Below are 24642 nucleotides of genomic sequence, written 5' to 3'. Positions count from 1 at the left end.
GTATATATATAATAAATTAAAAGTACTTAGTGAATCACATTGAGATTGGCAGTACAGGGGGGGGGTCAAAGTATCATAATGTTTTAACCTCTGACCCCTTTTTTTTTTTTTTTTTTTTTTTGAGCCTAAAATTAAATACCCAAATCTAACTACCTTCAGGCCCTGAATCAAGGATATGCATATTCTTGATACCATTTGAAAGGAAACACTTTGAAGTTTGTGGAAATGTAAAATTAATGTAGGAGAATATAACAGATAATACAAAGGAAAAAAAAACAACGTTTTTTTGTATTTTCTTTGTATAAAATAACAAAAATTGATACCATTTGAAAGGAAACACTTTGACGTTTGTTAAAATGTGAAAGGAATGTAGGAGAATATAACACATTAGAGCTGATAAAAGCTAATACAAAAGAAAAAAAAAATAAATGTATTTTTTTTGTACCGTCATCTTTGAAATGCAAGAGAAAGGCCATAATGTATTATTCCAGCCCGGTGCAATTTAGATTTTGGCCACAAGATGGCAGCAGTGTATGTGCAAAGTTTCAGACTGATCCAATGAACCATTCCATATCTGATCAAAATGTTATATTAACCCAAATGTGCCTCATTTGTTTATTAATTAATAACGTTTCATGTTCATAACTGTACACACTACTCAAACAATAGCATGGTATTTTTTCTCTGTAATAGCTACTGTAAATTGAAAAGTGCAGTTCGATTAACAAGAAGTTAAGCTTTCTGCCCATATCAGATATGTCTATGTCCTGGGCAATGTTCTTGTTACTTACAACCTCATGCTAATCACATTAGCCTACGTTAGCTCAGCCTCATGCTAATCACATTAGCCTACGTTAGCTCAACCTCATGCTAATCACATTAGCCTACGTAAACTCAACCGTCCCGCACCAATCCTGAAGAAGTTTGAGTTCAGGTTATTTGCTCTGATAGGCCACAACATTAGGAGTCGATCTCAGGTTATTAAAGATTTTGGAAATGTTGGTTAAATTGCCCCGAAATTGCAGAGTTGTCAATGGAAATGTTGATATTTGTTCAGGGATGACGCTGGACAGATGGTGGCTCTGTCTGATCTAACTGGAAACACTTTTTCCTTACGTCCATCTCCATGCGGCCATGCTGTTGTTGCTGACCTGGCCTTTCCACTAGAAGTTGAGAGGCGCCTAAGTGACCGGTGTTGCGGGAGACAGATGGACAGACGCAGGGCTCTTTTGGGTGTCTTGTGCCACACACTAAAATTTGAAGTGTGGGTCTTTCAGCAGGCCGGCTGGTTTCCTATGGAACCGCGTGGCGGGACTCTTGGGCCCTTCAATGGCTCTTAGCATTTTCTTTTCACAGGCGCTCTGCTGACAAGTAACACTTGGAGTGTCCTCCTCATCAACACATTTCATCCAAAGAGGTTTGTCTAGACTAGAGCCTAGGGACATCTCTCTCTCTCTCTCTCTCTCTCTCTCTCTCTCTCTCTCTCTCTCTCTCTCTCTCTCTCTCTCTCTCTCTCTATCCCCATTTCTATCTCCCAATCTCTAATATATGTCTCTCTCTTTTTCTCAATCTCTTGCTCTCCCTCCTTCCTTCCCTACCTCTCTATCTCTCTTTCTTTCTCTCTCTCCATCTCTCTTTCTCTCTCTCTTGCTCTCCATCCTTCCTTCCCTACCTCTCTCTCTCACCCTCTTTCCCCATTTCTCTCTCCCAATCTCTAATATCTCTCTCGCTCTCCCTTCCTCCTTCTCTCTCTCTCTCTCTCGCTCTCTCTTACTGCCTCTCTCCCTCTACCTCTCTCCCTCTACCTCTCTCTCCCTCTCTCCCCCCCTCTCTCTCTCTCTCTCTCTCTCTCTCTCTTACTGCCTCTCTCCCTCTACCTATCTCCATGCTCGCTGACAGACAGCTGAAGTACCCTTGGGATGTAGATTTCTCGCTTTATCATCGAGATAAATGTAGGCTTAGTTTGTGCTGTTAAATTAAACCTCCAAACCTCTATCTGACTGGTGGCTCTCTGAGATATATCATGGGTGATCTCAACTCAGTAAAACAAAACAAAAGTGCACCGGATTGACGGCTTTTGTTGGCAAATTTCTTCAATGGTTTTTCCAAAGAAAACATTTGTGTTGCCTAAAATGTTTTGGCCTATCAAAACATATGATATGAGGCTCTCATCTCACATTAATACTCTGTTATCTTCACCTTTTGACACAGTTTGTGCTGTGTGCGTTGGCCTTCTGTCGCTGTCTCTGTCTGTGGCTTTCCATCCACAACCAGTGTTGGGCTTTTGGGAGTCAGACTTCGGACCGTTGGGACGACCCGGTCCCCATGCTTATCTTCCCCCACAATTCAATGTGGTCTCATCCAGAGGCCCCAGCTCGTTTGTTCCCCTCGGCCGTAACTCCAGGTACAGAGCTGCTTTTGTTCCAGGCCTCCACATGGCTGAATAACTGAATACAGTCAGGCAGCCAGACAGGCCGGAGGGGTATTCTATCACGGGCCTTTGTCCTGCCTCTTAGTCTCCTTGTTGCAGTCCCTTTACACTGGAGAATAGTCCCCATCACAGTGCCTTTACACTGGAGAATAGTCCCCATCACGCTCCCCTCAGACTGGAGAATAGTCCCCATCACGCTCCCCTCAGACAGGAGAATAGTCCCCATCACGCTCCCCTCAGACAGGAGAATAGTCCCCATCACTGTCCCTTTACACTGGAGAATAGTCCCCATCACAGTCCCTTTACACTGGAGAAAAGTCCCCATCACGCTCCCCTCAGACAGGAGAATAGTCTTCATCACACTCCTCTTAGACAGGAGAATAGTCCCCATCACACTCCTCTTAGACAGGAGAATAGTCCCCATCACAGTCCCTTTACACTGGAGAATAGTCCCCATCACAGTCCCTTTACACTGGAGAATAGTCCCCATCACAGTCCCTTTACACTGGAGAAAAGTCCCCATCACACTCCCCTCAGACAGGAGAAAAGTCCCCATCACACTCCCCTCAGACAGGAGAAAAGTCCCCATCACACTCCCCTCAGACAGGAGAATAGTCTTCATCACACTCCTCTTAGACAGGAGAATAGTCTTCATCACACTCCTCTTAGACAGGAGAATAGTCTTCATCACACTCCTCTTAGACAGGAGAATAGTCTTCATCACACTCCTCTTAGACAGGAGAATAGTCTTCATCACACTCCTCTTAGACAGGAGAATAGTCTTCATCACACTCCTCTCAGACAGGAGAATAGTCTTCATCACACTCCTCTTAGACAGGAGAATAGTCTTCATTACACTTCTCTTAGACAGGAGAATAGTCCCCATCACAGTCCCTTTACACTGTAGAATAGTCCTCATCCCAAGGTTTTCTGGGGTGGAGGATCTGTCTCTCTCGGTCAGCCTGGAGTAACTGTGTGTGACTAAACAAGTTACCCTGCACCGCAAGACAGCTGGATTAGGATAAATACTTGTGTGTGATGTATTTATGGGCATTTATTTTTTCACAAGCAGCAATCTCTGTTCCTGGATATAATGCTTCAGGGGGGGTTCAGACTGGTCTAAATGTGTTTATGTCATTTTTGTTTTGTAGAAATGAGTCTGAATCTGTCTGAATCTAATGCTTCAAGGGTTTTGAACAGTGTGTGTCTGGTCTTGTCTTAACGTGGTGTGCCTGTACGGTATTACAGCGCTGTTGTTATTGTCAGAAACCAAAGCTGTCGACGATATGAGAGACGCTGCTCATCCAGGGGTTTGTGTCTGAAATGGCACCCTATTCCCTAGAAATAGTGCACTACTTTTAACCAGAGCCCTATGGGCCCAGGTCAAAAGTAGTGCACTACATAGGGATTAGGGTGCCATTTTGGAAGAAGTCGGGAAATAATATAATGCGTCTTTCCACCCAAATGGATGTGTGATTGAGGAGCCAGGTATTGTGGGTATTGTGATTATTGGGGGGGGAATTGTGATGGGGATATTGGAGGGTATTGGGGTATTGAGGATATTGGGGGAATTGGGGGTATTGAGGATATTGGAGGGTATTGGGGGTATTGAGGATATTGGGGGAATTGGGGGTATTGAGGATATTGGTATTGGGGTATTGGGGGTATTGGGGGAATTGGGGTATTGAGGATATTGGAGGGTATTGGGGGTATTGAGGATATTGGGGGAATTGGGGGTATTGAGGATATTGGAGGGTATTGGGGTATTGAGGATATTGGGGGAATTGGGGGTATTGAGGATATTGGAGGGTATTGGGGGTATTGGGGGTATTGGGGGAATTGGGGGTATTGAGGATATTGGAGGGTATTGGGGTATTGTGGTTATTGTGGGTATTGTGATTATTGGGGGTATTGGGGGAATTGGGGGTATTGAGGAGCCAGGTTGTAATGCTCGTCGTTGGGAGAGAGAGAGGAGGACTAATGTGCAGCGTGGTAAGTATTCATATTCTCTTTTAATGAAAATGAATACTTGCACAAAAACAACAAAACACGAGAACGAAACGAAAACAGTCCTGAACGGTGAAATATAAACACAGAACAGAAAATAAACACCCCACGAAACACAGGTGGAAAAAGGCTACCTAAGTATGATTCTCAATCAGAGACTAACGACACCTGCCTCTGATTGAGAACCATACCAGGCCAAACTCAAAAACCAACATAGAATATGGAACATAGACAACCCACACAACTCACACCCTGACCATACTAAAACAAAGACATAACAAAGGAACTAAGGTCAGAACGTGACACAGGTATTGTGTGATTATTGTTTTTTTTATGGGTATTGGGGGGTATTGTGGCCATTGTGGGTATTAGGGGGTATTGGGGGTTTGGGGGTATTGTGGGCATTGTTGGTAATGTGGGTGTTGTGGGTTTGGGGGTATTGTGGGTATTGAGGGGTATTGGGAGGTATTGGGGGTGTTGTGGGTATTGGGGAGTGTTGGAGGTTATTGTGGGTATTGTTGGTTTTGGGGGGTATTGTGGGTATTTGGGGTATTGTGGGTTTTGGTGGCATTGTGGGTTTTGGGAGTATTGGTGGTTGTTAGGGGTATTGGGGGTATTGTGGAGAGTGGGGTTATTGGGGATATTGGGGGTTTTGGTGGGTATTGTGGGTAATGGGGGTTATTGGGGGTATTGGGGTATTGTGGGTATTCGGGGTATTGTGGGTATTGGTGGCATTGTGGCTATTGGGGGTATTGGTGGGTATTGGGGTATTGTGGGTATTGTGAGCTATTGTGGGTATTGGGGGCATTGTGGGTATTGTGGGGTGTTTGGGGTATTGGGGTACTGGAGGGTATTGGGGTATTGTTGGTATTGGGGATATTGTGGGTATTGGGTGTATTGGGGATATTGTGGGTATTGGGGTATTGATGGTATTGGGGGTATTGGTGGTTATTGGGGGTATTGGTGGTTATTGTGGGTAATGGGGTTTATTTGGGAATTGGGTGGTATTGTGGGTATTTTGAGGTATTGTGGTATTGGGGGCATTGTGGGTATTTGGAGGTATTGGGGTACTGGAGGGTATTGTGGGTATTGGCGGTATTGTGAGGTAGTGTGGGTATTGGGGGTATTGGGGGCATTGTGGGTATTGGGGGTATTGGGGTACTGGAGGGTATTGGGGGTATTGGGGTATTGTGAGGTATTGTGGGTATTGTGAGGTATTGTGGGTATTGGGGGCATTGTGGGTATTGGGGGTATTGGGGGTATTGTGAGGTATTGTGGGTATTGTGGGTATTGTGGGTATTGGGGGCATTGTGGGTATTGGGGTATTGGGGTACTGGAGGGTATTGGGGGTATTGGGGGTATTGGGGTACTGGAGGGTATCGGGGTATTGGGGTTTTGGGGGTATTGGGGATATTGTGAGGTATTGGGGGTTTTGGGGATATTGTGAGTTATTGGGGGTATTGGGGGTATTGGGGATATTGTGAGGTATTGGGGGTATTGGGGGTATTGGGGATATTGTGAGGTATTGGGGGTATTGGGGGTATTGGGGATATTGTGAGGTATTGGGGGTATTGGGGGTATTGGGGATATTGTGAGGTATTGGGGGTATTGGGGTACTGGAGGTATTGGGGGTATTGGGGTACTGGAGGGTATTGGGGGTATTGGGGATATTGTGAGGTATTGGGGGTATTGGGGTATTGGGGATAGTGTGAGGTATTGGGGGTATTGTGAGGTATTGGGGTACTGGAGGGTATTGGGGTACTGGAGGGTATTGGGGTACTGGGGGTATTGGGGGTATTGGGGATAGTTTGAGGTATTGGGGGTATTGTGAGGTATTGGGGTACTGGAGGGTATTGGGGTACTGGAGGGTATTGGGGTACTGGAGGTTATTGGGGTACTGGAGGGTATTGGGGGTATTGGGGATAGTGTGAGTTATTGGGGTACTGGAGGGTATTGGGGGTATTGGGGATATTGTGAAACCTATGAGCAGTGGTTCCAGATAACTGACCTCCCTGTCAGAACTGTTCACGATGGAAAGGTGACTCGGCAAATAATGTCTCTGCCAACAAAAACGTTCCCTTTGCAACGCCTTTAGTGATGTCACAATCACACTGTTACAGTGGGTTCTATCATAACAAAATGACCAATGGTTAACCTCAGCGCTGACTGTAGCATTATAGGTTCGGGGGTGTGTCAGCAATATTTTTACTATTTTCACAGCCAGAATTTGTGGGCACAGTAGCTGGCAGTGGTGCGAAATGGCTGGGTTTTGATGAATAAACAAGTTTGTGGGTGTGTCGAGGCTTGGCGCCCTCAATGGCCAATCGGAAATTGCTCCATGGCTAAATATATGGTTGCCTCATATACTGTTGTCCAGACAACTATAAATACCTAGGTGTCTGGTTAGACTGTAAACTCTCCTTCCAGACTCACATTAAGCATCTCCAATCGGAAATTGCTCCATGGCTAAATATATGGTTGTTACAAGTTCACTTGTTTATGGTAGTTTATGTATTGCATTGTCATCAACTCCAATTCCAATATTAGTCTGTTGTAAAATAGTTTTTTTAACATGTATACAGACCACATTGTTCTAGTTACATAGCTTCAATTTAGAAATGCAGTGCTATTAAGGATCCACCCCATTTTTTCAATTTTAAAATGACATACCCAAATCTAACAGCCTGTAACAAGGATATCTACCTGAAGCAAGGATAGACATATTCTTGGTACCATTTGAAAGGAAATGATTCGGAGTTTGTGGAAATGGGAAAGGAATTTAGGAGAATAAAAGATCAAACAAAGAAAAAAAAAGTTTTGTCTGTATTTTTTTTGTACTGTCATCTTTGAAATGCAAGAGAAAGGCCATAATGTATTATGTCAGCCCAGGTGCAGTTTCGATTTTGGCCACGAGATGGCAGCAGTCACCGTATTGTTATCGGCAGACTAAACAGCCTTGGTTTCTCAAATGACTGTCTCGCCTGGTTCACTAACTACTTTTCAGGTAGAGTTCAGTGTGTCAAAACGGAGGGCATGTTGTCCAGACAACTATAAATACCTAGGTGTCTGGTTAGACTGTAAACTCTCCTTCCAGACTCACATTAAGCATCTCCAATCCAAAGTTAAATCTAGAATTGGCTTCCTATTTCGCAACAAAGCCTCCTTCACTCATGCTGCCAAACATACCCTCATAAAACTGACTATCCTACCGATCCTCGACATCGGCGATGTCATTTACAAAATAGCCTCCAACACTCTACTCAGTAAATTGGATGCAGTCTATCACAGTGCAATCCGTTTTGTCACCAAATCCCCATATACTACCCACCACTGCGACCTGTATGCTCTTGTTGGCTGGTCCTCGCTACGTATTCGTCGCCAAACCCACTTGCTCTAGGTCATCTATAATTCTATGCTAGGTAAAGCTCCGCCTTATCTCAGCTCACTGGTCACCATAGCATCACCCACCCATAGCACGTGTTCCAGCAGGTATATTTCACTGGTCATCCCCAATACCAACATCCACTTTGGCCGCCTTTCCTGACAGTTCTCTGCTGCCAATGACTGGAACGAATTGCAAAAAGCACTGAAGTTGGAGACTTATATCTCCCTCACTAACTTTAAGCGTCAGCTGTCAGAGCAGCTTACCGATCGCTGCAGCTGTACACAGCCCATCTGTAAACAGCCCATCCAAACAACTACAAACCTCATCCCCGTTTTTGTTCTGCTCTTCTTTTCGCACCAGTATTTCTTCTTCTTGCACATATATAGCTCCAGTTTAAATTGCTGAATTGTAATTACTTTGCCATTATTGGCATATTTATTTCCTGACCTCCTTACTTCGTTTGCTTACAAACTTACTTTACTTACTTACGTTACACTGTATAAAGATTGTGTTATTGACTGTACGTTTGTTTATTTCATGTGTAAATCTGTGTTGTTGTCTGTGTCGCACTGCTTTGCTTTATCTTGGCCAGGTCACAGTTGTAAATGAGAACTTGTTCTCAACGGGCCTACCTGGTTAAATAAAATAAAGGTGAAATAAAAATTAAATTAAATAAATAAATTAGGCGCTAGGCATTCTGTATATTATATTCTGGACATGGACATCTCAAGCATAGCCAATAAGTCAGATCAAATTAGGTAGCCCATCTATAAGGCCTAAAAAGCCAGTGTATAATTCTAATGAAACAAAAACTTGTGTTGAATAGGCCATGACTAAATACAGTTCTAGGTACCATAATTGTTCCTCTTGGGCTATAATAGAGACAAGGCAACGTAGGCATTCCTGTTTACACAGGAAGCCAAATTCTGATATTTATTTATTTTTCCACCAAATGGTCTTAAGACCAATCACATGAGATCTATTCACATCAGATTATTTATTTTTTTGATCTGATTGGTCAAATGACCCATTTGTGAGGAAGAAGAAAAAGAGCAGAAATGTCTAAACGCAGCCTCAGGAGGTTTTTCTACACATACCCCATCTTTTCACAGGAGCTGGAAGAAGATTCAACATTTTTACATTTATTTTTGTTGTTGTTCATTTATTTTTTCAGCTAGCCTTACCTATGCATTTAGATAGAACCTTACCTATACATTTAGATAGAACCTTACCTATGCATTTAGATAGAACCTTACCTATACATTTAGATAGAACCTTACCTATGCATTTAGATAGAACCTTACCTATACATTTAGATAGAGCCTTACCTATACATTTAGATATAACCTTACCTATACATTTAGATAGAGCCTTACCTATACATTTAGATAGAACCTTACCTATGCATTTAGATAGAACCTTACCTATGCATTTAGATAGAGCCTTACCTATACATTTAGATAAAACCTTACCTATACATTTAGATAGAGCCTTACCTATACATTTAGATAGAACCTTACCTATACATTTAGATAGAACCTTACCTATGCATTTAGATAGAACCTTACCTATGCATTTAGATAGAACCTTACCTATACATTTAGATAGAGCCTTACCTATACATTTAGATAAAACCTTACCTATACATTTAGATAAAACCTTACCTATACATTTAGATAGAACCTTACCTATACATTTAGATAGAGCCTTACCTATGCATTTAGATAGAACCTTACCTATACATTTAGATAGAGCCTTACCTATACATTTAGATAAAACCTTACCTATACATTTAGATAGAACCTTACCTATACATTTAGATAGAGCCTTACCTATGCATTTAGATAGAACCTTACCTATGCATTTAGATAGAACCTTACCTATACATTTAGATAGAGCCTTACCTATACATTTAGATAGAACCTTACCTATACATTTAGATAGAGCCTTACCTATACATTTAGATAGAGCCTTACCTATGCATTTAGATAGAACCTTACCTATACATTTAGATAGAGCCTTACCTATACATTTAGATAAAACCTTACCTATACATTTAGATAGAGCCTTACCTATACATTTAGATAGAACATGAGGGCACAGACTAACCTTACCTATATATTTAGATAGAACCTTACCTATACATTTAGATAGAACATGAGAGCACAGACTAACCTTACCTATACATTTAGATAGAACCTTACCTATACATTTAGATAGAACCTTACCTATACATTTAGATAGAACCTTACCTATACATTTAGATAGAACCTTAACAATACATTTACATAGAACATGAGAGCACAGACTAACCTTACCTATACATTTAGATAGAACATGAGAGAACAGACTAACCTTACCTATACATTTAGATAGAACCTTACCTATGCATTTAGATAGAACCTTACCTATACATATAGATAGAACCTTACCTATACATTTAGATAGAACATGAGAGCACATCCTAACCTTACCTATACATTTAGATAGAACATGAGAGCACAGACTAACCTTACCTATACATTTAGATAGAACATGAGAGAACAGACTAACCTTACCTATACATTTAGATAGAACCTTACCTATACATATAGATAGAACCTGACCTATACATTTAGATAGAACATGAGAGCACAGCTTAATCTTACCTATACATTTAGATAGAACCTTACCTATACATATAGATAGAACCTTACCTATACATTTAGATAGAACCTTACCTATACATTTGGATAGAACCTTACCTATACATTTAGATAGAACACGAGAGCACAGCCTAGCCTTACCTATACATTTAGATAGAACCTTACCTATACATATAGATAGAACCTTACCTATACATTTAGATAGAACCTTACCTATACATTTGGATAGAACCTTACCTATACATTTAGATAGAACACGAGAGCACAGCCTAGCCTTACCTATACATTTAGATAGAACCTTACCTATACATATAGATAGAACCTTACCTATACATTTAGATAGAACCTTACCTATACATTTGGATAGAACCTTACCTATACATTTAGATAGAACACGAGAGCACAGCCTAGCCTTACCTATACTTAGTTCCCTGGCTGTCAAGAACCAGTGAGCAGAGTGCCGTTCTTCAACGGACACAACAGGAAACATACGGTAAGAAGAGACAAAACACCACCAGCTACTGTCTGTCTCTTATGGTTGATAATAATACCCCGCAGACACACTACAGTAGACAGCGTTAAGGCAATCTCACCATCAGGGGAATGGCATAATGGATGCCTTTTCCAGGTTTATCCTGTTCAGCCATTGTTGCTAAAAGCTAACAAGTGTCCTTGTAAAGCCATTCACCAGGTCTTAGGCTAACCATCTGACTTGCTGCGGAGTAAATTAAAAGCTTTAAAAGCACAAGTAGCACCAAAGCGTTGGCAGGATTCCATATCTACTGTGGTACTAACTGGTGCAATTTAAGTGAAGCATCTGGCTGAAATAGTAGCAGGGAGGTAGAAAACCGTTGCATACCGGGGTTTTTCCTGCCCCCTCTGTATGCTGACTACCTGGCATGCCAAAGTCAGGTCTGATTCAATAACAGCTTGGAGTGTGAACTGTCATAGAACTCTGAGATGAGGTCTGAAGCCCGAGAAACTACTCTGAATGTTGAGGCTTCTCCCTCTGAGATGTGGTTTGAAGTCAGAGAGACTACTCTGAATGTTGAGGCTTCTCCCTCTGAGACGTGGTTTGAAGTCAGAGAGACTACTCTGAATGTTGAGGCTTCTCCCTCTGAGATGTGGTTTGAAGTCAGAGAGACTACTCTGAATGTTGAGGCTTCTCCCTCTGAAACGTGGTTTGAAGTCAGAGAGACTACTCTGAATGTTGAGGCTTCTCCCTCTGAGACGAGACTGATGCCTGAGAGACTACTCTGAATGTTGAGTAGTCTCTCCCTCTGAGACGAGACTGATGCCTGAGAGACTACTCTGAATGTTGAGTAGTCTCTCCCTCTGAGACGAGACTGATGCCTGAGAGACTACTCTGAATGTTGAGTAGTCTCTCCCTCTGAGACGAGACTGATGCCTGAGAGACTACTCTGTATGTTGAGGCTTCTCCCTCTGAGACGAGGTCTGAAGCACGAGAAACTACTCTGTATGTTGAGGCTTCTCCCTCTGAGATGTGGTCTGAAGCCCGAGAAACTACTCTGTATGTTGAGGCTTCTCCCTCTGAGACGAGGTCTGAAGCCTGAGAGACTACTCTGTATGTTGAGTAGTGTCTCCTTCTGAGACGAGACTGATGCCTGAGAGACTACTCTGAATGTTGAGTAGTCTCTCCCTCTGAGACGTGGTTTGAAGTCAGAGAGATTACTCTGAATGTTGAGTAGTCTTTCCCTACTGATGGAATCACTTAGATTAGAATGTTACTGAAGGGTTCACTTAGATTAGAATGTTACTGAAGGGTAGATTAGAATGTTTCACTTAGATTAGAATGTTACTGAAGGGTTCACTTAGATTAGAATGTTACTGAAGGGTTCACTTAGATTAGAATGTTACTGAAGGGTTCACTTAGATTAGAATGTTACTGAAGGGTTCATTTAGATTAGAATGTTACTGAAGGGTTCACTTAGATTAGAATGTTACTGAAGGGTTCAATTATATTAGAATGTTACTGAAGGGTTCACTTATATTAGAATGTTACTGAAGGGTTCACTTAGATTAGAATGTTACTGAAGGGTTCACTTAGATTAGAATGTTACTGAAGGGTTCACTTATATTAGAATGTTACTGAAGGGTTCACTTAGATTAGAATGTTACTGAAGGGTTCACTTAGATTAGAATGTTACTGAAGGGTTCACTTAGATTAGAATGTTACTGAAGGGTTCACTTAGATTAGAATGTTACTGAATTGTTCACTTAGATTAGAATGTTACTGAAGGGTTCACTAATATTAGAATGTTACTGAAGGGTTCACTTAGATTAGAATATTACTGAAGGGTTCACTAATATTAGAATGTTACTGAAGGGTTCACTTAGAGTAGAATGTTACTGAAGGGTTCACTAATATTAGAATGTTACTGAAGGTTTCACTTAGATTAGAATGTTACTGAAGGGTTCACTTATATTAGAATGTTACTGAAGGGTTCACTTAGATTAGAATGTTACTGATGGGTTCACTTAAATTATAATGTTACTGAAGGGTTCACTTAGATTAGAATGTTACTGAAGGGTTCACTTAGATTAGAATGTTACTGAAGGGTTCACTTAGATTAGAATGTTACTGAAGGGTTCACTTAGATTAGAATGTTACTGACGGGTTCACTTAGATTAGAATGTTACTGAAGGGTTCACTTATATTAGAATGTTACTGAAGGGTTCACTTAGATTAGAATGTTACTGAAGGGTTCACTTAGATTAGAATGTTACTGAAGGGTTCACTTATATTAGAATGTTACTGAAGGGTTCACTTAGATTAGAATGTTACTAAAGGGTTCACTTAGATTAGAATGTTACTGAAGGGTTCACTTAGATTAGAATGTTACTGACGGGTTCACTTAGATTAGAATGTTACTGAAGGGTTCACTTAGATTAGAATGTTACTGAAGGGGTCACTTATATTAGAATGTTACTGAAGGGTTCACTTATATTAGAATGTTACTGAAGGGTTCACTTAGATTAGAATGTTACTGAAGGGTTCACTAATATTAGAATGTTACTGAAGGGTTCACTTATATTAGAATGTTACTGAAGGGTTCACTTAGATTAGAATGTTACTGAAGGGTTCATTTATATAAGAATGTTACTGAAGGGTTCACTTATATTAGAATGTTACTGAAGGGTTCACTTATATTAGAATGTTACTGAAGGGTTCACTTAGATTAGAATGTTACTGAAGGGTTCACTAATATTAGAATGTTACGGACGGGTTCAGGTTTAAAGTGTCTTGAGCGCCCTTTATTGAGCTGGTACCTCTCTTCTTCTCTTTATGATGCTGGTACCTCTCTTCTTCTCTTTATGAAGCTGATACCTCTCTCCTTCTCTTTATGAAGCTGGTACCTCTCTCCTTCTCTTTATGATGCTGGTACCTCTCTTCTTCTCTTTATGAAGCTGATACCTCTCTCCTTCTCTTTATGAAGCTGGTACCTCTCTCCTTCTCTTTATGAAGCTGGTACCTCTCTCCTTCTCTTTATGAAGCTGGTACCTCTCTCCTTCTCTTTATGAAGCTGGTACCTCTCTCCTTCTCTTTATGAAGCTGGTACCTCTCTCCTTCTCTTTATGAAGCTGGTACCTCTCTCCTTCTCTTTATGAAGCTGGTACCTCTCTTCTTCTCTTTATGAAGCTGGTATCTCTCTTCTTCTCTTTATGAAGCTGGTACCTCTCTCCTTCTCTTTATGAAGCTGGTACCTCTATTCTTCTCTCTATATCTTCTTATTAGTTTCCCTGCTCCCAAGGGAATTGTGCTTCAGTTGTTTATCTAGGGCTGGCTGGCAATAAAGCTCTATACCCCCCCCCCCCTCCCACCCACCCCACACACACACATACTACACACACACACACACTACACACATACTACACACACACACACACTACACACACACTTCACACACACTACACACATACTACACACTACACACACACTACACACACACTACACACGCACTACACACACACTACACAAACACTTCACACACACTACACACACACACACTACACACATACAACACACACACTACACACACACTACACACATACTACACACACACTACACACACACATACAACACACACACACTACACACATACTACACACACACTACACACACACTACACACACACACTCTCTCATGGCCATTTCTAGGTTAGACCTCGGTCGAGGCTTTGTTGGGCCTAGTGTGATTCTGCATAGTGAGCTACTGGGTGGGTTCCTTCCCAATCCTATTCACTAGTCTGTTGTTCTATTGTCCAATACAATAAACTTTTGGAAGTGAAGTTGAATTTGTGTTTAAAGGGAGTTTAAAATATGTTTGGTTCTATTTCATGTCTGGGATTTTAGTAATGATAGTGATAGTTTTTCTTTCTATTTGATTTTTTAAAATTGATTTTAATTATATTTGTATGTAAGAAAGACATATAACCATGTAGTCACAGGTGTCATTTTAGATACATATTTGTAGATACTGTAGACCTACTTGTCACAATATGCGTTTTGAATAGATGGATATATTAGTGATCATTTGACATCATTCGCCCCAAATGTTACAAAAAAAATAAAAAATCCCATCAAATCTGATCGCCAACGTCCAAATGTTATTTTAAAATGTAATATAATTTCACATGCACAGTGACAAAACTGTAGTGTAAATTGTAATGATTATTATATAATAGCCCGTTCTTCAAACGTATTCAACGGATTGAGATATTCTGTTAATGTTAGGAGGTGTAACAAATATAAAAGGCTAACTACAGTCACCGGAGGGGAAAGACGCGCGCATCTCTGCCCGCTTACAAACCCGGGTTCCACCTACCGAGTAGCCCAGGCTTACCAAGTTACCAGGGCTCAAGGTCAGAGTTATGTGTCCATGAGATGTGTTCCAGTTTAGTTTTAAAATGCATTTGGGGCCCGCCATTGTACAGTCACTTGCTCATAATCAATCATTTAAAGCAGCGACATGGATTTAAAACATAAATGCAACTGTCTAAGGTATAAGGGTATGGAGTGGGTAAGTTGCTTTTTATGCGTAATGCCAAATGTCATATGCCACATCAACACGGACAGCTAGCCTATACAGGCCCCACAGAATGATATAACCAACACATTTTCACAGCAGTAACTAACTATGATAGCTTGTAGCTTGCGTTTCGTCTGCTCTGTCATGGCATTTTATCATACATCATCGAAGCATTGAGCCAACACGCAGTAGTCTATATGGAATGTTGTTATAAAAGTTCATGTTGTTTTTAAATGCCGTTCATACATTCCATCTAAACCGAGTATACTTCTAATGATATATATATATGAAATCACTAGGCCAAAAACAGGTGTAAAATGATGGGATGATTGCAGAACGAAGACCAAGAGAGATGCAGACTATATTATAGACGTCGTATTGCTCAGTAACTGCTATCACAAATGTTATTTTTAACCGAGTCAAAGTAAACACGGAACATTGCAATATAGTCCCAAGGAGGTGTAAAATAACAGGATGAATTCAGCGCGAGGACAAAGATAGATGCACACTGTATCTGCCTTCATATTAGTGAAATAATCCTGGAGATACATTTCTACACATGGCGTTGTTTTATTAGTAATATATAGAAAGGGACAGGACGCATACAACTAGGATAGATAAATCGGAGACCACGGTACAATCGTTTTTCTTTTTTTACTTCAGTAAAGAAAGTTACACAAAAAAAAGTGGCAAGTCTTTCAACAATAAATAATAAATAATTTTGTTTAACAGGAACAAACGAAAAAAAAAACGGTCATTATAATTTATACACATCTTTGGGAAAGAAAAAAAACATATTATTGAATGGACACAAACTCACACATAAAAGTCCCACGTAGCTTGTGGCAAAATAGAGGTATACCTTGTTGCAATGCTTAAGTAGGCCTTACTTGGGCTTTATCAAGGAGATAATAACAAAATAATTCAATAACAATATTTGCAATCCCTTCCAAACGGCATCTTATCAGGAGGCGAATCTCAGGTCAAGTTATTTTAGAGAAACAGAATAGCCAGTCATTTGTTTGTATATTCAAACATTATGCACAACAATGTGCAAATGTAGAACCAGATTTCATCTGCAATATTAAAGTTCATATTTTTCCTAGAGGTCCGTTGGTCCAGGAGTGTATGTGTGGTGTAGTACTATAAATGTTTTTTTGTCAAACTGTTGCCAGGGGTTACCAACGGGCAGCACCAGTCATGGTTGACGTAGTGAGATCTACAGATCTCGCTACGCATGAGTCGCAGACACTTTATGGTGCAGGCAGATGCGCTCTCTCCGCGGCTCCTGGAAACACGGATTTCTTCTTGGGCTCTATTCAAACCGTATAGCTGAGGTTCAACGTTGCAGCGTGACTGAAAGAGGCAATGTTCCCCGCGTTAGCGGAGACTGCATTCGTTTTAATCGCTGTATATGTCAGCTAAATAGGAAATTAGCTTTAAATGTCTATCGCGCAATATGTAACGCTTCAGCAACACAGATTGAATAGAGCCCATAGACTGCTCCATTGTCCTCTCCTTTCCTCTTCTCCAGGGTTGTTTTGCGGCGGGTGGACAGACGGACGTATGACGGACATATGGACAGATCTAGGTGGGGTAATAATCCATGATTGTCTTCACAGTGTAAAACTACAACCAAGGGGTTGTTTCGTCGTTAAAGAGGCTTCGTGCAGTTGCGGGAGGAGGATGCTCTTTAATCTCTCAGTTCGATTGAAATCAACAAGAGATTGAGTGACATTTTGTTTCTTTCAACCCCGAGTTATTTTTTTTTTTTTCAGTTTTCAGTCAGTCCGCCCCTTTGCCCAACTAGCATCACTTCATCATCAGTCAGAAATATGACAATAGTCTAACGTTGTCTACAGTCGGTCCTCGAGGCCCTACGCCTCTATAGGGCTCGAGACCATGCTGTTGGGTGTGTCTGGAAGTTGGGATGACATCGAGGCGACTTCGCTCCCTGTCGAGTTGGATCCAGGTCCTCCCTCCGAAAAATGGACCTGAACAAAACAAAGGAACAATGTAATATATAAGATTACATTATTCAACATATTAATTCAAATATTTTAGACAATACAATAGAATAAATCCACATATCGACCTCAATACGACCCATATTAATAGCCTAAATTACAGAAAATAATATAAAATATTATAAACTTAAAATGACAATAACCTAACCTTTACTCTAATGTTACTCTAATCGTTATTCGTGATTTCGTTCACACTGTCTACCAGACAGACAGTTTAGTAATATAGTACAGCCTCTAACTGGACTCACTAGTTGTGTTATAGTACAGCCTCTAACTGGACTCACCAGTTGTGTTATAGTACAGCCTCTAACTGGACTCACTAGTTGTGTTATAGTACAGCCTCTAACTGGACTCACTAGTTGTGTTATAGTACAGCCTCTAACTGGACTCACTAGTTGTGTTTTAGTACAGCCTCTAACTGGACTCACTAGTTGTGTTATAGTACAGCCTCTAACTGGACTCACTATTTGTGTTATAGTACAGCCTCTAACTGGACTCACCAGTTGTGTTATAGTACAGCCTCTAACTGGACTCACCTGTTGTGTTATAGTACAGCCTCTAACTGGACTCACTAGTTGTGTTATAGTACAGCCTCTAACTGGACTCACTAGTTGTGTTATAGTACAGCCTCTAACTGGACTCACTATTTGTGTTATAGTACAGCCTCTAACTGGACTCACTAGTTGTGTTATAGTACAGCCTCTAACTGGACTCACCAGTTGTGTTATAGTACAGCCTCTAACTGGACTCACTAGTTGTGTTATAGTACAGCCTCTAACTGGACTCACTATTTGTGTTATAGTACAGCCTCTAACTGGACTCACCAGTTGTGTTATAGTACAGCCTCTAACTGGACTCACTAGTTGTGTTATAGTACAGCCTCTAACTGGACTCACCAGTTGTGTTATAGTACAGCCTCTAACTGGACTCACTAGTTGTGTTATAGTACAGACTCTAACTGGACTCACCAGTTGTGTTATACTACAGCCTCTAACTGGACTCACTAGTTGTGTTATAGTACAGCCTCTAACTGGACTCACCAGTTGTGTTATACTACAGCCTCTAACTGGACTCACAAGTTGTGTTATAGTACAGCCTCTAACTGGACTCACCAGTTGTGTTATACTACAGCCTCTAACTGGACTCACTAGTTGTGTTATACTACAGCCTCTAACTGGACTCACCAGTTGTGTTATACTACAGCCTCTAACTGGACTCACCAGTTGTGTTATAGTACAGCCTCTAACTGGACTCACCAGTTGTGTTATACTACAGCCTCTAACTGGACTCACCAGTTGTTGAAACGCGGGTTGATCCATGTCACTCTGTAGCGCGAAGTCACTGAGGACCTTCCAAGGCGGCTGGTAACTCTGCACCTCCACTGGGTTAGCCTGTAAACCACCGTCGTGTCTCTCCGGGCTGGCCGCCACCATCGGTGTGCCCGTCATTCCCTGGATATTCTGCAGATAGTCCCAGAGAAACTGATCGTCATATAAAGTTTAAAATTAGCACGTCAACATTGACCCAACAACAACAACAACAACAACGTTAGCTATTTAGAAAATGATGGAAATGTTTGAGCGTAACGATCATGTAGACGTGTGTGTGTGTGTGTGTGTGTGTGTGTGTGTGTGTGTGTGTGTGTGTGTGTGTGTGTGTGTGTGTGTGTGTGTGTGTGTGTGTGTGTGTGTGTGTGTGTGTGTGTGTGTGTGTGTGTGTGTTGTGTGTGTGTGGAAAAAAAGGGAGAAGTTATACGCCTGCATGTGGATATATCTCACGCATCCATCCATAGGCAGACGTATACGACCATTTCTCCGTTTCTATTTTCCCCTCAATTATTTCATGAAAACAAAATGACCAGACAAGAATAGAAGTATTATAATGAAACAGTTACAACAGCTACCAGCGTTTGGACCGATAAGAACACCACTGTTTTGAGTCCTTTATTTAAATAAAGATCAGACAGGGTTCTCACCGTTTTGTCGTCGGGCTGATGTTGCTGTAACTGTTTCATCAGAATACTCCTCTTCTTGTCCTTGCAACGCTTGTTTTGGAACCAGACCCGGATGACTCGGGGACTGAGACCGGTCATCTCGACTAGCTGCTCCTTCATCAGAGCGTCGGGTCGGGGGTTTGCGTTGTAGCAGGTCCGCAACGTGTGGAGTTGCTTTTCGTTAAGAACTGTCCGTACGCGTGTGGTCTTCTCCGGTTGTTTGTGGACGTGCGGTCGAAGCACGGGCTGTCTGGCTGATATTGGTTCTGCTGTTGAGAAAGAGAGGAGGAAATACAGAATAAATATTATTTATCGGCACTTCATGGGTATATAAAGACACTGTTGTACACCAAAATTGAGATTACAAAAACGTACACTCTCAAAAGTATACCAGTACAGTAACTCATGGTAGCCTACAGAACGACGCCTAGTATGGAGTATCCATTCAGCGTGATGTTATCCGGGTCTTATGGTAATATGTTATTACTACAGCTATCAACCAACCCCATCCTTGACCTATCATTATCACTGCTGTTCACATTTCAGTTGTCCAAACTTCTATTAGGCCTACATTTTCTACCCTGAGCAAGGCAGTTAACACACTGTTCCCCGGGCGCCGAAGACGTGAATGTCGATTAAGGCAGCCCCCCGCACCTCTCTGATTCAGAGGGGTTGGGTTAAATGCGGAAGACACATTTCAGTTGAAGGCATTCAGTTGTACAACTGATTAGGTATCCCCGTTTCCCATTTAATACTGTCTAAAATGAAATTAAAATCCACAACAGAGAAAGAGCATTGTCATGTATTGTAGTTTATAGAGATAGCCTACCACTGGGGTTTTGAATGAACACCTAACATCATTTCCGTATTACGCATGGATGGGCTATACGTTGATAAACTTTGATATTAGCCTTTGATATTATCATTCATTTTATTTTTTTTTTACTATTAGTGAAAGTGCGTTCTTGTCACTTTTAGCATATATGTCTAAATGACCTCTATTGGAAAAGGGGGTCAATATGTTCTTCGTTAAACGTGGACCATGGCGCAGGAAATGTGAAAGAGTGGACTGTCAAATACGTAGTTTATTTTTTATTTTTTATAGATACATAAAGTCGAAAAGGGTTCTCACTAGATTGGTGCGATACCTTTTGATTTAATAATTCATTAAGAACGAAGTCTCGTTAAAATATTGCTGTGGCCATCTGCCCGAGCTTCCGGTTATGTAGTATGTTTTCCAATCCGGTTATAACCTCAGCACTAACTGCGACTATCGGTTACACATAGGCCTAACATGTATGCAGTCTGAGGAAATAGTATATTCCGACAATTTGAAGCGCGTGGCCAACTAACTGTCTTGTAGAATTCACCCAAAAACCTCATAATACAATAATACATCATTATTGTGACACGTTACATTTAATCTAGACTGTAGGCCCCTAAACTTCAGCACAAACAGAATGTATCATTTCATCTTTATATAAAGTAAACTACAGACTGTTATTTTTTTAAGTCAAACAAACAAACGCCATTTATATCTGAATTCCTAGGAGGGCCTCATAATTCAGCTAGAACTATGTAAAGAAAGACGTTGCTCAGATATTCTCCCTCTTGTAAGGTACCTTGACAAAGAGAACTCGCAAATGCGAATGATTTCATAAGTGACATACACCACACCATTGACCCAATAATAATCACATATATACAATCCTCAATTGTGATTCACAATAACGTCGCGCCGCTTATTATATCAAGTAAGGTAGGCTATATATATATATATATATATATTCATGACATATATATACAACTATATTAGCCAATAGAAATGTAGGCTATATATATTCATGACATATATACAACTATATTAACCAATAGAAATATAGGCTATATATATTCATGACATATATATACAACTATATTAGCCAATAGAAATGTAGGCTATATATATTCATGACATATATACAACTATATTAACCAATAGAAATATAGGCTATATATATTCATGACATATATATACAACTATATTAGCCAATAGAAATGTAGGCTATATATATTCATGACATATATATACAACTATATTAGCCAATAGAAATGTAGGCTATATATATTCATGACATATATACAACTATATTAACCAATAGAAATATAGGCTATATATATTCATGACATATATACAACTATATTAACCAATTGTAATGTAGGCTATATATATTCATGACATATATACAACTATATTAACCAATTGTAATGTAGGCTATATATATTCATGACATATATACAACTATATTAACCAATTGTAATGTAGGCTATATATATTCATGACATATATACAACTATATTAACCAATTGTAATGTAGGCTATATATATTCATGACATATATACAACTATATTAACCAATTGTAATGTAGGCTATATATATTCATGACATATATACAACTATATTAACCAATAGAAATATAGGCTATATATATTCATGACATATATACAACTATATTAACCAATTGTAATGTAGGCTATATATATTCATGACATATATACAACTATATTAACCAATTGTAATGTAGGCTATATATATTCATGACATATATACAACTATATTAACCAATTGTAATGTAGGCTATATATATTCATGACATATATACAACTATATTAACCAATTGTACTGTAGGCTATATATATTCATGACATATATACAACTATATTAACCAATTGTAATGTAGGCTATATATATTCATGACATATATACAACTATATTAACCAATTGTAATGTAGGCTATATATATTCATGACATATATACAACTATATTAACCAATAGAAATATAGGCTATATATATTCATGACATATATACAACTATATTAACCAATTGTAATGTAGGCTATATATATTCATGACATATATACAACTATATTAACCAATTGTAATGTAGGCTATATATATTCATGACATATATACAACTATATTAACCAATTGTAATGTAGGCTATATATATTCATGACATATATACAACTATATTAACCAATTGTAATGTAGGCTATATATATTCATGACATATATACAACTATATTAACCAATTGTAATGTAGGCTATATATATTCATGACATATATACAACTATATTAACCAATAGAAATATAGGCTATATATATTCATGACATATATACAACTATATTAACCAATGGTAATGTAGGCTATATTCATGACATAGAAACAACTATATTAACCAATGGTAATGTAGGCTATATTCATGACATATATACAACTATATTAACCAATGGTAATGTAGGCTATATTCATGACATATATACAACTATATTAACCAATGGTAATGTAGGCTATATTCATGACATAGAAACAACTACATTAGCCAATAGATGCGCATATCATATTCAGATGATTCCAGAATGCATTTAGAGCTACACGTTTTCATTGAAACGCAGCCCCTACTGTTGAAATAAACTCGGTACATCACGGCAAGATACTCCAATGAAACGTTTCGTGGTATCTGTTTATATTTGTTGGTATTGTGTTACGGACATTGGAAAACGTAGGCCAATTTAAAAACGTCTGTATCGACGATGCTATACATTCATCTGTGTCTTTATGTGCTCCAAATCAACAGCCCCTATTCACAAATATTCCAATGCCCGTTGCCTGAAAACACACTTTTCAACTAATAAAACATCAATATAATTGCCAAACACCAACAACACATATACAAGCCAACTGAAAGCAACAACAACAACAACACCACTGCCATTGATATAAAGTGTTAACCTACCTGCCATTTGTAAAGGTCTGGCCGGGTGGAGGGGGCTGAGGGGGTCTCCGACGCCCATTGTGGCCCGCTCCACGACGTCATGGTCGGCCCGGCAGAACAAGCCATCCTCCCTCAGAGCGAACTCGTCCCCCGGGATGAGCTGTCGGCTGCAGGCCACACACCGAAAACACTCGATATGGTACACCTTGGAGCGCGCTCTCATCACGAAGTCATTCTTGCTGAAACCGATGTTGCATTTAGCGCACTTTATCCCGTATAACCTAGAGGGTTAGGAGAGATTGGGTGACCGGTTAGAGTCAGCTAACGGTGTCACAAGGCACCAAGGCCCACTGTTAGGCTAATGCTGTGGCTGGACACCAGACATAATAGAACAAGCAGAAGCAGGATTGTTAGGCCTTAATATTTAGTTATGTTTATACCACATGAGATGACTTGAAACCCGTTTTAAAATAGTACATTAGTTAAAACAAAGCACAGACCTATTCTGTAGAAACAAAGAATGGAACCAATATCATGAGCGTAGAGATATAGACCTAGTATAACTCTAAATATTCCTAGAAGACTCATAATACCATTATTATTATTATTATTATTATTATTACAGGCGATAACTCTACAAATCATTAAAAACAATCTAAATTCAATCTAAAATCGATCTATTGACTCACTTTATGGTCATCAATGCTGCAAAATATTGCTGTAAGGCTACATTAAATAATATGTTGGTAATATGTTTGTAATATGTTTTGTATTGCATGTGCAAACGTGGTCAACATGTTCTGTCAAAACTGTGTCAGTCCTGATGTGGTTTCAACAATATATCTGTTTATTTTTCAATAGAAAACCCAGTTGTGGTCTATTGCTGTAGTCTATGATTATACGGACAATATAATAAACAGTTAATTGCAAATATGCTAATCATCAATATTAACCTCATGTAGTCTGAAAATATAAAATATATATATTTTAATAGTAGAATATGTAAATATTACCTACTTTAAAATATAGTTTTCCCGAGCATTGAAATACGTTAGTAAATAAATGTTCCCGTTCCATGTATAACCATGTATGTTATGATACGATAGACAGTTAATACGTGAACGTGTCAATGAGTCAATGAGTAATAAACAATGCTTTTCAACAACTATGATAATTCACAACAAACAGCTCTTACCTGACATAGTCCCTTTTACAGTAGGTTTTCCCGTCTCGGACAAAGCAGGTACAAGACTCGTCCAGATACTGATTACACTCTGCACACTTCAAACAGGCAGCGTGCCACTCGAGGTCCGGAGAGACCCGCAGAATGTACTGGTCGTGGATC

The 24642-nt window shown here is 39.8% G+C and overlaps 1 protein-coding gene across 4 annotated transcripts in view; it reads right to left on the bottom strand.

The window, feature by feature from the left end:
- Positions 1–16061: 16061 nt before the first annotated feature.
- isl1a (ISL LIM homeobox 1a) overlaps positions 16062–24642 on the bottom strand; it is a 9503-nt gene continuing 922 nt past the window's right edge. The window contains exons 2-6 of one of the 4 annotated variants that reach the window (XM_065011247.1): positions 24493–24642; positions 23319–23578; positions 19521–19807; positions 18838–19026; positions 16062–17512 (exon numbers count right to left, since the gene is read on the bottom strand). The exon at positions 24493–24642 is cut by the window's right edge and continues 40 nt beyond it. In XM_065011247.1, the coding sequence (XP_064867319.1) occupies positions 17396–17512; positions 18838–19026; positions 19521–19807; positions 23319–23578; positions 24493–24642 (1003 nt within the window). In that variant the 3' untranslated portion in view covers positions 16062–17395. The remainder of the gene's footprint in view (positions 17513–18837; positions 19027–19520; positions 19808–23318; positions 23579–24492) is intronic. The other 3 variants (XM_065011249.1, XM_065011248.1, XM_065011250.1) reach the window with 3 other exon arrangements.

Source organism: Oncorhynchus nerka, linkage group LG27 (assembly GCF_034236695.1).
Source record: "Oncorhynchus nerka isolate Pitt River linkage group LG27, Oner_Uvic_2.0, whole genome shotgun sequence".
NCBI lineage: Eukaryota > Metazoa > Chordata > Actinopteri > Salmoniformes > Salmonidae > Oncorhynchus > Oncorhynchus nerka.
Note: the sequence above shows the minus strand (reverse complement) of the source record. Positions and strands in the feature narration are given on the sequence as shown.